The sequence below is a fragment of the Oncorhynchus kisutch genome, linkage group LG14 (genome assembly GCF_002021735.2).
Source record: "Oncorhynchus kisutch isolate 150728-3 linkage group LG14, Okis_V2, whole genome shotgun sequence".
NCBI lineage: Eukaryota > Metazoa > Chordata > Actinopteri > Salmoniformes > Salmonidae > Oncorhynchus > Oncorhynchus kisutch.
The window spans coordinates 27,532,221-27,545,501 of NC_034187.2; the positions used below are offsets into that span (position 1 = coordinate 27,532,221).

At 43.3% G+C, this 13,281-nt stretch overlaps 1 protein-coding gene across 1 annotated transcript in view; it reads right to left on the bottom strand.

Moving 5' to 3' along the window:
- The window catches only part of LOC109904065 (echinoderm microtubule-associated protein-like 5), a 74,961-nt gene that overhangs the window by 32,418 nt on the left and 29,262 nt on the right, over window positions 1-13,281 (bottom strand). The window contains exons 2-4 of the mRNA XM_020501166.2: window positions 6,709-6,868; window positions 2,472-2,570; window positions 1,977-2,045 (exon numbers count right to left, since the gene is read on the bottom strand). Of these exons, the coding sequence (XP_020356755.2) occupies window positions 1,977-2,045; window positions 2,472-2,570; window positions 6,709-6,868 (328 nt within the window). The remainder of the gene's footprint in view (window positions 1-1,976; window positions 2,046-2,471; window positions 2,571-6,708; window positions 6,869-13,281) is intronic.

The following is a 13,281-nucleotide window of genomic DNA, read 5'->3' on the forward strand; positions in this document are numbered from 1 at the left end:
TACAGGTAAATCAATTCCTATCCCAATGATGAACACACAATCGAACACAGAAGCACACTAAATTAATAATATTTTATGTACGCAGAAGTTCCCTGTGATATGATACCTATCTCAAGACAACAATTTGGTCTAAATTTAATCTGGGGAATAGTGTTTAATGACCATTCAAGGGGAACACTGTGAATCTAATACAAGGTGTTTGCAGAGATATGAGTGCTTCATTGAAGACAGTAGTTTGTATAGAGAAATGTAAAGCTGAATGTGGAGAACTGAAAGGGAAACATGTCCATACAGCTGAGTATCATAGCCACGGCTGAATTCTCCTTTAAAAATAAGAAATTGTTCCTCCTGCAGTCCACATTAATAGAGATGAACTTGAAAAGAGAGAATTCTATGAGTCATTGCCTGTCCTACTTACGTTATGGATTAATAGTCATAAACTCCAGAATAAAAGTCATTTGCATATATCACTTAGGGCTTTGATATGATCATGATACAGCAAAGAAGATAGAGAGAAAAGGAGAGCATTACCGTTAAATTCTTTGCCGAACTTTTTGAAAACATTATGCTAGTAAGACATCATACCTTCTGAAAACATTATGCTAGTAAGACATCATACCTTCTGAAAACATTATGCTAGTAAGACATCATACCTTTTGAAAATCAGACTGGTTATGTACAACATACACGACCAAAAGTATGTGGACACCTCCGCTCATCGAAAACATCTCATTCCAAAATCATGGACATTAATATGGAGTTGGTCCCCCCTTTGCTGCTATAACAGCCTCCACTCATCTGGGAAGGATTTACACTAGATGTTGGAACATTCCTGCGGGGGCTTGCTTCCATTCAGCCAAGAGCATTAGTGAGGTCAGGCACTGATGTTGTGCCATAGGCCTGGCTCACAGTCGGCATTCCAATCCATCCCAAAAGGTGTTCGATGGGGTTGAGGTCAAGGCTCTGTGCAGGCCAGTCAAGTTCTTCCACACCGATCTCGACAAACCATTTCTGTATGGACCTCGCTTTGTGCAGGGAGGCATTGTTATGCTAAAACAGGATAGGGGCATTCCCCAAACTGTTGCCACAAAGAAGGAAGCATAGAATTGTCTAGAATGTCATTGTATGCTGTAGCGTTAAGATTTCCCTTCACTGGAACTAAGGGGCCTAGCCCGAACCATGAAAAACAGTCCCAGACCATTATTCCTCATCCACCAAACATTACAGTTGGCACTACTCATTGGGGCAGGTAGCGTTCTCCTGGAATCCTGGATTTGTCCGTCAGACTGCTAGATGGTGAAGCGTGATTTATCACTCGAGAGAACGTGTTTCTACTGCTCCAGAGTTCAATGGCGGCAAGCTTTACCTCTCCAGCCGACGATACCTCTCCAGCCGACGCTTGGCATTGTGCATGGTGATCTTAGGCTTGTGTGCGGCTGCTTGTCCATGGAAACGCATTTCATGAAGCTCCCGACAAACAGTTATTGTGCTGAAGATGCTTCCAGAGGCAGTTTGGAACTCGGTAGTGAGTGTTGCAACCGAAGACAGATGCTTTAGCACTCCCGCTCTGTGAGCTTGTGTGGCCTACTACATTTACACTTCACAATAACAACACTTACAGTTGACCAGGGCAGCTCTAACAGGGCAGAAATTTGATTAACTAACTTGTTGGAAAGGTGGCATCCTATGACGGTGCCACGTTGAAAGTTACTGAGCTCTTCATTAAAGCCAATCTACAGTCAATGCTTGTCTATGGAGATTGCATGGCGGTGTGCTCAATTTTATACACCTGTCAGCAACGGGTGTGGCTGAAATAGCCGAATCCACTCATTTGAAGGGGTGTCCACATACTTTCCTATATATAGTGTATCTGTGTGTGCTAAATATCCAACCAATTCTAGATCCAAACACACCTTGACAGCTGAGGGCCTTGAGTAAGCCAGTTTTGTAAGGTATGACCTTGATTTAAACAGTACCTTGATATGTTTGACACCACAGCTAACAAGCTTGCTTGGCTGGTACAAGTCCCATGATATGTCAAATATCTGTGGGAAAGATCACATGGTAAGTTTAACTATGTACAATTAAATGCGTAACATACCGTGCAACAAATTAGTTTACAACACTTTTGATGTCATCTTCAATTAACGTCATTGTACAAGGCTTCACACAAAAACTTAAGGTGTGGCAGTGTGTGTATGCCTTTGTCTGTGTGAGTCTTTGTGTGTATGTTGGTTGAGTAAAAAAATAACACAGCACCATACATATATTTTTAAAATTCTACTCCATTAGCTTAGCGTCTCTTCAGACAGAGTCTGGAATGCTAACGGTCAATCAGGCCTAACTTGTTCATGTGCGTCTCCTTTGGGCTGCCGCTCCTTCCTGGCTGCATTTCTAACTACAGTAATTGAAGAGATTGATCTAGGCCTGGTGCCTGGGACAGAGAGGGGAGGATGGTGTTGTATAGTTACCCTGTCAGTGTGGCCAGGAGCCGCTGCCAGCACCTTGCCCCTCCTCCAGTCCCACACACAGATCGTGTTTTTGGAGTCCAGACCCACCGAGACCAAACACTGCAAAGGAAACAGCATTTTATGAAAACAGAATGACGACTACAATTAAATAAAAAGAGAACATTGGCTGACAACAGTAAAAACACCCGTTTTCATGCCTCGGTCTCTGGCTGGGAGCCCATCTGTATGAGTCTGCTGGAAGGGGCTCCTATAGCCTAGTGAGTAGGCAACACCAGGAGAGGGGATGCTTATGGAAATCCAGCTCTACTCTGCTGCACGTTGCTGTGTGTGGTGGTGAGAGGCCACTTCCATCTGCCATTGAATTCATGTCTGGGCATGGAGAGAATCCATGGGAGGGGAGGAGAACTACTTTAACTGTGTTTGAGAAGAATGAAGGGTAAAGCTCCACCCCACGATGAAACATTGTGGAACTGGGGGTATTCATTCAGCAAAGAATGCAGAGATGATCTGGATCGAAAAGTCTACATGAAGAAATGTACTGAAATGATTCAGAAGGTTTACGCATGTGGATATAGGGCTCTAACTTCAGCCATTGAGGGGATTCGATTAAGCTGGGTCGGGTTGCACCGAGCTATGACCCGAGGGAGGCGCTCCCTGCTCAAATCAAACCATAATCTGCGGCGTTCTGTAATATTGGTCAACAAGGCAGGAAGATGCATCATTCAGAAACATACAACATCTCTTTTCCATAAAATACCCTCTGGGGAAAGGGTTCCACATGGGACCCAATAGGGTTCTACCTGGAACCAAAAAGGGTTCTTCAAAGGGTTCTTCCATGTGGACAGCTGAAGAACCCTTTTAGGTTCTACATAGCACCTTTTTTTCTAAGACTGTAGTTTCCATTGGGAACGTTGCTATTATCATCTGGGTGAATTGTTTTCTGCGCATACTGGTGCTAGTCCGGTTGCAAGTCTTCGAAGCCAACATTTCAATCCTTTTATGGCACATGGCATATGACACAGAGTACAAGGAGTGGCATAAAAATACTGGCAAACAGACTGCACTGGTGCAACCAAATCAACATTCCAGGACGCACAGCAAAGATATTTAGTGGCATATGTGACCAACTGGTTGCAATTAAGAGCCCTATGTGGATATTAAGGCTACTATACAGAGTTAGAGCAATATTGTTTAGCCAATAAATATGTCAAATGTCTTGGATAAAACATTAAATCAATTAGACATGGTTGCCCTATTTCTTTTTCTGGAAGGGGCAACATAACACAGAATTCATCCACACAAAGTTGACTTGAATATAGACATGACCAGATCAGTAGACGACAGAAAGAGATCAGGAGACCCAGTGAACACAGAAGCATTCCGAGCCAGAGCCGGTTATGGTTTTACAACTGTCACATCCTATCTCAATCCCGAGATGACTCTATCCAACCAGGAAAATGTATGAGGTCATTTCCATGGTCTAGCTCTGTAAACAGCAGCGGTAGAACCACTGAGGGGCCCTGTGGGAAACTCACAGAGATAAAAATGAGTGCTTGAGCCATGACATAGATTTTTGAAAGATGAGAACTCCAGCAAACACTAGACAACAAACGACTGTACATAAACCCTGACTGTCCATAAGCCCTAAGTATTACTCTGTGGAGAGTTGGCAAAGAAGCTAACATTTCAGTGGAAGGATATACAGTGGGGAGAACACGTATTTGATACACTGCCAATTTTGCAGGTTTTCCTACTTACAAAGCATGTAGAGGTCTGTAATTTTTATCATAGGTACACTTCAACAGTGAGAGACGGAATCTAAAACAAAAATCCAGAAAATCACATTGTATGATTTTTAAGTAATTAATTTGCATTTTATTGCATGACATAAGTATTTGATACATCAGAAAAGCAGAACTTAATATTTGGTACAGAAACCTTTGTTTGCAATTACAGAGGTCATACGTTTCCTGTAGTTCTTGACCAGGTTTGCACACACTGCAGCAGGGATTTTGGCCCACTCCTCCATACAGACCTTCTCCAGATCATTCAGGTTTCGGGGCTATCGCTGGGCAATACGGACTTTCAGCTCCCTCCAAAGATTTTCTATTGGGTTCAGGTCTGGAGACTGGCTAGGTCACTCCAGGACCTTGAGATGCTTCTTACGGAGCCACTCCTTAGTTGCCCTGGCTGTGTGTTTTGGGTCATTGTCATGCTGGAAGACCCAGCCACGACCCATCTTCAATGCTCTTACTGAGGGAAGGAGGTTGTTGGCCAAGATCTCACGATATATGGCCCCATCCATCCTCCCCTCAATACGGTGCAGTCGTCCTGTCCCCTTTGCAGAAAAGCATCCCCAAAGAATGATGTTTCCACCTCCATGCTTCACAGTTAGGATGGTGTTTTTGGGGTTGTACTCATCCTTCTCTATTTTTGTCTCATCAGACCACATGACCTTCTCCTATTCCTCCTCTGGATCATCCAGATGGTCATTGGCAAACTTCAAACGGGCCTGGACATGCGCTGGCTTGAGCAGGGGGACCTTGCGTGCGCTGCAGGATATTAATCCATGACGGCGTAGTGTGTTACTAATGGTTTTCTTTGAGACTGTGGTCCCAACTCTCTTCAGGTCATTGACCAGGTCCTGCCGTGTAGTTCTGGGCTGATCCCTCACCTTCCTCATGATCATTGATGCCCTACGAGGTGAGATCTGCATGGAGCCCCAGACCGAGGGTGATTGACCGTCATCTTGAACTTCTTCCATTTTCTAATAATTGTGCCAACAGTTGTTGACTTCTCACCAAGCTGCGTGCCTATTGTCCTGTAGCCCATCCCAGCCTTGTGCAGGTCTATAATTTTATCCCTGATGTCCTTACACAGCTCCCTGGTCTTGGCCATTGTGGAGAGGTTGGAGTCTGTTTGATTGAGTGTGTGGACAGGTGTCTTTTATACAGGTAACGAGTGGAGAACAGGAGGGCTTCTAACAGGTCTGTGAGAGTCGGAATTCTTACTGGTTGGTAGGTGATCAAACACTTATGTCATGCAATAAAATGCAAATTAACTACTTAAATACTTACACTTTAACACTAAGTAAATGGACATGAACCGTAATATTTAATAATTTGGTGCTTATATTTGTCCTATTTCACACATTAATACGAATGTGAGAATTGGAAATGTGTTTTTTATTTTTATTTCCCACTCTCCCTGAGACAGCCTCGGAGAGTTGGGTCACGGCCAGGGTCTGCCATTATCAATGGCAACCCTGAAGCAATTAGGGTTAAGTGCCTTGCTCAAGGGGACATCGACATATGTTTCACCTTGTCAGCTCGGTGATTCAAACCTTTCGGTTACTGGCCTAATGCTCTAACCGCTAGCCTACCTGCCACCCCTTTAGTTTCATATTACAATATGTAGGTGCTGTGAAGGTCTTCAACTGTCTCAGAACACTCCCCAAAAGACCTTTAGTCATTTATAAATTGGGGAACATGTGCATGAAGCTCTGCAATATTATAGCAAGAGTTTGCACAAAGAAAACAACCCATAAGTAACTACTGTAGTACAGTCGTCAAAGCTCAGGGCCCTTTACTGTTCCCTTTACTGCTCACCGTAACTTCACAACATCCTGTCAAACTCTGAGTCCGTGGATGAAAAAGATTCCAGCCGACTCTTAAAGTTAAACCTCTCTCTCACGCTCTCACTCTCTCCCTCTCTCTCTCTCTGTATAGCTGTCCTGCTAATACCGCTGGTCTAATCCCAGATGTGTCATTAAGAAACACAAGCCAGCAGGGATCGCTACTGCCATCCCACAGCAGAGGAGACAACAGTCATGTAGCTGTTATATTCATCTCTTACTGAACTATTCCTGTTCATCTACAACTGTCTGGAGGGTTTTCACGTTATCTGTCACTTGACGTGGTACAATAAAATGGAAATCTAGCAAAGCACAGTAAAAATAGTTTGTACAACAGGAGGGATCGGTGGGATGTGGAAGGTTTACAGTGAACACTGCAGCTCAATATTGGATCCTACATTCTCTTTGAAAAATCCACATTTTACATAGAATTCACTCTGTCAATACTGATTCATGAGTAGCCATATGTGTCACTGTTTTTGTATGAGCACACAGCATGGTTACGCATATATGCGGAAGACGCATTTCGGTTGGATGCATTCAGTTGTGCAACTGATTTGGTATCCCCCTTTTCCCCCTTTCCCCCCTTTCCCAGAACTGTACCTGTCCATCGAGGTCGAAGGCTAGGCAGGCGATGCCGTGTGTGTGAGTGTCCTTGAGGATGGACACGGTCTGTACGGTGTAGGAATCCCACACACAGATGTAAGGCTCCTTGCCCACCTGTCCCGTAGCTACCAGCACACGCTCCGGATGCAGAGCTAAACTGTAAGGAGAGCGAGAGAGAGATCCAGTCAGAGAAAGAAAAAAGCAGAGTGACAGAGATTGGGGAAGAGAAAGAGAGAACTCAGAGAACCCAGCTGCACCCTCCAAAAGGAGACCAGTGAGATGATTCACAGTCTATAGGTCTAATGATCAGTGATTATCCCCCTCAGATAGCCTGGGTAAAAATAGAACGAAAAAAAGACAGAGGAAGGCCTTGTATTATCAGAGAGTGGAAGCTATTAGCCTGAGTTGCCACGTTGGATCTGTGATAGGCCAAGGCAGGAACATGGTGAATCAGAATGGTAGCTTTAGCCCTCCTTTCGATATTATACACTCACACAGGGCACGGCAGGAAATAGCCTACCCAAATTCAGGATTTCTCATCCTCTAAGCTCTGCCCTTTGTCCCCTTTACAACATCATCTGGGGCTCCCAAGCACAGATACTGTAGGCATCAAAAGCAGCCACTCTTTGCTCCCCCCCCTCTTCCACCGGGGAACGCTCTACATCTGAGCAACATCCTGCAGTCTGATGCATGTAGCATCCCCCTTACAGCAGCTGCCAGTCAACTTCCAGGTACGTCTGAATGATTCACAGGGCAATTCTTCCCCTGCGTTGGCCTGTTATATATATTTCATAATGTGATGGAGCTCCCACCATTATAATCAGGGCACCTGTTTTGCCAACTGCCCTCCACAACTTCTAATCCTGTGTCTGTGTATTCAGAGAGCAGGCCAGAGATCAACATGCATCAGCATGCTGGGGGGTTTCTCTGGGAAACCAGCCTTCCCGGGGTCAGGAGTTTTTCATATTTTATTGTGACACTCAATAATTTGCATTTGAAATGCGCTTCAGAATTATTCTGCTCGCTCTGTCACAGCTCCGGAAATTGCTTTTTAGCCTGGTGGTGTAATTCCTCTATTCAGCCGTGGTGCTTTGTTAGCGATACAGATGTAGGATCTTAATCTGATCACTCTTTTGTTGCTGAGAATTTTCCTGCACTGCAGGAAATACAGATGAGCTTTGTGATTTACATAAATTCACTGAAAACCCACACTAACACATGGTGATATTGACAGTATTGCACGTTGGGGTATGATAGTAGATGTCAGGCGCACCAGTTTGAGTGTGTCAAGAACTGCAATGCTGCTGGGTTTTTCATGCTCAACTGTTTCCAGTATGTATCAAAAATGGTCCACCATCCAAAAGACATCCAGCCAACTTGACACAACTGTGGGTAGCATTGAAGTCAATATGGGCCAGCATCCCTGTTGAACACTTTCGACACCTTGTAGAGTCCATGCCCCGACGAATTGAGGCTTTTCTGAGGGCTGAAGGGTTGTAAACTCAATATTAGGAAGGTGTTCCTAATGTTTTGTACACTCAGGGTAGGTCAAATTAAGATCATACATCTATCTGTAAGTCTAATAGGCTTGAAGAACAGGGCTATCGCACCACATCTCCACGTCGCCTTCACTCACTCACGAGAGAGGTTTACTCTTTATCTCACCCCTCGCCCTCCCTGTCATCTCCCCTCCAACTTCTCATCACCCCTTGTATGAATTACATAATCATATCCAAGCAGCTAAAAATAGTAGTCAGAGGAAGAGAATATGATTGGTGCTCCTTGGGATAGAGGAGATGAAAATGCTTTTCAAAATGTGTAATAGTCATCAGGTCAAGAGCACACTGATACCAATAGCATACATTCAGCAGCTTTATTCAGTACACAGATGAAACAACGAGAAGGACATCGGATCAATGAACCTTTGTATAAACATTGCACTTTGCATTGCTGAGTACAAACTCTGTGCAGGTCAGAAACAGACAAAAACCATTTGACTGTGACTCAGAATAAACTCTACATTTCCTGCAGAGAGGTTGCATTACTCTAGCCAAATAGCACTATGAATTTCACTGTCTTTGTACACAACAGACTCAGAGAATGCCAGCTTTCCTTTCTAAATCCGAGGGTAGAGAAACATCCTTATTCAGGAAATTCCAAGCAGTGGTCTGTGTTCTCCTCAGAGCAGCTGGAGAGTGTGTGGAGAGATGGGGAACCCGTTTACTTTTTCATTAACAGTGACAGTGAGGGTTGAGACAAGGGCATTAACCTCTCCTCCTCCCAACTCAAGCCCGTGAAGGCAGGGCTAAGCTGTGGCACACCACATCAATCAAGACTCAGCCTCTCTACTAGGGCCGCTCTACTAGTTTATAAAGATAGTACATCTCTTGACTCGTTTTTTCTTTACTCGATGTCCAGTCAAACCTCTCTCTTGGAGTTTTCCTTTTCCTGGTACTGACATAATGTGACAAACAACTACACACAGTAAAATAGCAACACTCCTCCCAGTCCTTCCGTCACAATAAGGTCACTGTTCTATTACATTTCTATCAGCTAATGAGATTGGGAAATCTCTGGGCTGGGGGGGTGCTGCAGTGCTCTGGTTTGATAAACGGCTGTTTGATGTGGCTGGCTTCCACCTGCCAAGAGAACTCGGAGTCCTGGCAGGCAGGCGTGTTGGGCTGGATAACTCTGCAGTAATGGAGGGTGGTGCTGGATGCCACTGCTATTCAGATGTAGGATCTTCATTTTGTTGCTAAGAATTTTCCTGCTAGGCAAGAAATGCAAAAGTGTAGTGTATTTAAGTTTTAAAAAGGCTTCTAAAGTTTGTCATTTCCACTTTGAAATTTCAGACTTGATTTGACCCCCCCAAAAAAAATTAAAAATAAACCCCTACAATAATTTCCATTAATTATAATCCACATAATAATTCACATTTCCTGTTGATCAAATTAAGATCGTACATCTGTACTGTTGGGAAGAGGAAGTGAATAGAGCATGTTCAGATGAAGCAATGTAAAGCCCAGGGACAGGGACAGTGGCTCAGGGACTTGGCATGGATTATGGCCCATCATCATGGTGACAGAGCCATGGCAGGAGAAACGTCATTCAGGGCAAAGCCATGGAACCATTTAACTAAAGTGTTCGATCAATGGAGTCATTAGGAAAAAGGGATTCACTGAAGCCCGGTGTGCGTGCTTGCATGCGTGTGTGTTTATTTAGTTTCACAGTAAGTCTGCTAATTGTATAAATCTTAATTGATTCCTCTCAAACAAGAATTGTTGCAACTCAATTATATTGACATGGCTAATAAAGGAACAAATTATGCACTCAAAATCGGCAACTACATCAGCCTATCTTTCTTGAATCCAAGTCCCTACATTTGTAATGACTTCACTCAACAACAACAAAAAATTTGTCTCTTGATTAATAGAGTAGAAAATGCATGTTAAAGGTCTATTAAAAAGGGATATGATGACGTTTCACAGCCAAACATACACACACACACTCACTCACAGACACGCCACTTGTCACAACATGACTAGCTTCCAAGTCAGTTTTGATCCACACTAATGCAGCAGTCACCTTGTCTGCTCTTGTTCAGGATTATAAGGAAGTATAAGATTAGCACATTTTAAAAAGTATTTATCTTCCTTGGCTTTTAGAAATCTTGTTTAATCTGTCCGCCAATATTACACCATGGCTGTGTTTACACAGGCAGCCCAATTCTAATATTTGTTCCCCTAATTGGTCTTTTGACCAATTAGATCAGCACTGAAAAAGATCTGCTGTGAAAAGATCAGATGTGATTGGTCAACAGACCAATTAGTAGAAAAAATATCAGATTTTGGCTGCCTGTGTAAACACAGCCAATGTACTGCACCTGTCTGTCTGTGGCGAGGCAGCTCCAACCTTTAAATACAAAAGTGGCAGAATTGAGTTTTTCCTATTAATTGAGATCACAGTTTGTTATGCTATTATCTGGAACCAAGACCATATTTGAGCTTTGTAGCAGCACTAACCAAGATAAGCAGCTTTGGATAATGAATGAATGGATGACTGTAGTACTAGTGTACTCATTGGGATTTTGAACAGGCGTGCGCCAACCAGGATGCAGAAATGAATAGCCAAGCTGACGAGTGTGTGCTGGAAAACCATGAGCAAAAGGCTTATCCCCAGCTATTATCGTCACAGTAATAAGCTAAACCGCATGCATGACTTCACACTGACAACATGTTCATGCCGTGTTTGACCGAGCATAGGTCCACCACATGTTACACACACACTATGCCCTGCAAACAAAAGGTATCAATAAGTCGTCCCCGGAACGTCAGGAGATGTGTCATGGTCCCCTGTTTGCTTGGATGTGTGGTTTTTGTGTGTGTGTGTGTGTATTATATATATATATATATATATAGCACACCAACCCTAATAAAGGATGACACATTACATTTCTACTGCACAACTACATCTCTATAACCTAGATACAACACAGTGCACATTCATTACCAATGAAGACTAGGGACCTCATCTTAAAAGAGCACAGCAAGCAAATGTGTCAGAGTGCACAAAATCAAGTGTGGCTGGATCAACTGTCACTGTGTGAGCATACTTAAAATCTCTCTCATCATATCAATAACAAGGACAACCCATCTGAAGTCAGAGAGAAGTGTTAGACAGATGTGTCAGACATTCCTGCTTTCAAGCGAACGCTTGCGTCAAAAGAGGGAACAGCCTCACGCAAAGTCCTGCTAATAAGATCAGAGATTCCAGAAGAGTTGAAATAGATCGCTGGGTTGGTGAAACAGAGAAATGAGGCAAAGTGAGAGTGAGTAGGTTGCTTAGAAAGGCTATAAATACTACACATCCTCAGACAGACGCAAGCAGTCCTGCTGCACCCTCTCATTGATACTATTAGAATACAGAACGTCACGAATCAACACAGATTTGGCGTTACATGAGAAACGAGTGAATCCAGGTGCACATGGTTTACATATGGACATGGCCACACAGAGCACAGAGAGTAGGGACGAATAGGAACGTAGAGAGAAAGAGAGGAAGAATTACAGCAAGACAGACAGAAAGAAAACAAGTAACAGTGGTGATTTTAAAAAAAACTTAATTTAAGCTGGGGGTCATGCTGATGTAAAAGGGTAATATTCAACAAATATTAATATTATATACAGTTGATGTCGGAAGTTTACATACACTTAGGTTGGAGTCATTAAAACTCGTTTTTCAACCACTCCACAAATTTCTTGTTAACAAACTATAGTTTTGGCAAGTCGGTTCTACTTTGTGCATGGCACAAGTAATTTTTACCACAATTGTTTACAGACACATTATTTCACTTATAATTCACTGTATCACAATTCCAGTGGGTCAGAAGTTTACATACACTAAGTTGACTGTGCTTTTAAACAGCTTGGAAAATTCCAGAAAATTATGTCATGGCTTTAGAAGCTTCTGATAGGCTAATTGACATAATTTGAGTCAATTGGAGGTGTACCTTCAAAATCAGTGCCTCTTTGCTTGACATCACGGGAAAATCAAAAGAAATCAGCCAAGACCTCAGCAAAAAAATTGTAGACCTCCACAAGTCTGGTTCATCCTTGGGAGCAATTTCCAAACGCCTGAAGGTACCACGTTCATCTGTACAAACAATAGTACGCAAGTATGAACACCATGGGACCACGCAGCCGTCAGACCGCTCAGGAAGGAGACGCATTCTGTCTCCTAGAGATGACGTACTTTGGTGCAAAAAGTGCAAATCAATCCCAGAACAACAGCAAAGGACCTTGTGAAGATGCAGGAGGAAACAGGTACAAAAGTATCTATATCCACAGTAAAACGAGTCCTATATCGACATAACCTGAAAGGCCACTCAGCAAGGAAGAAGCCACTGCTCCAAAACCGCCATAAAAAAGCCAGACTACGGTTTGCAACTGCACATGGGGACAAAGATCGTACTTTTTGGAGAAATGTCGTCTGGTCTGATGAAACAAAAATAGAACCGTTTGGCAATAATGACCATCATATGTTTGGAGGAAAAGGGGGAGGCTTGCAAGCCGAAGAACCCCATCCCAACCGTGAAGCACGGGGGTGGCAGCATCATGTTGTGGGGGTGCTGTGCTGCAGGACTGGTGCACTTCACAAAATAGATTGCATCATCAGGTAGGTAACTGATGTGGATATATTGAAGCAACATCAAGACATCAGTCAGGAAGTTAAAGCTTGGTCGCAAATGGGTCTTCTAAATGGACAATAACCCCAGGCATACTTCCAAAGTTGGCTTAAGGACAACAAAGTCAAGGTATTGGAGTGCTCATCACAAAGCCCTGACCTCAAACCTATAGACAATTTGTGGGCAGAACTGAAAAAGCCTGTGCGAGTAGGGGGCCTACAAACCTGACTCAGTTACACCAGCTCTGTCAGGAGGAATGGGCCAAAATTCACCCAACTTATTGTGGGAAGCTTGTGGAAGCCTACCCGAAACATTTGACCTAAGTTAAACAATTTAAAGGCAATTCTACCAAATACTAATTGAGTGTATGTAAACTTCTGACCCAC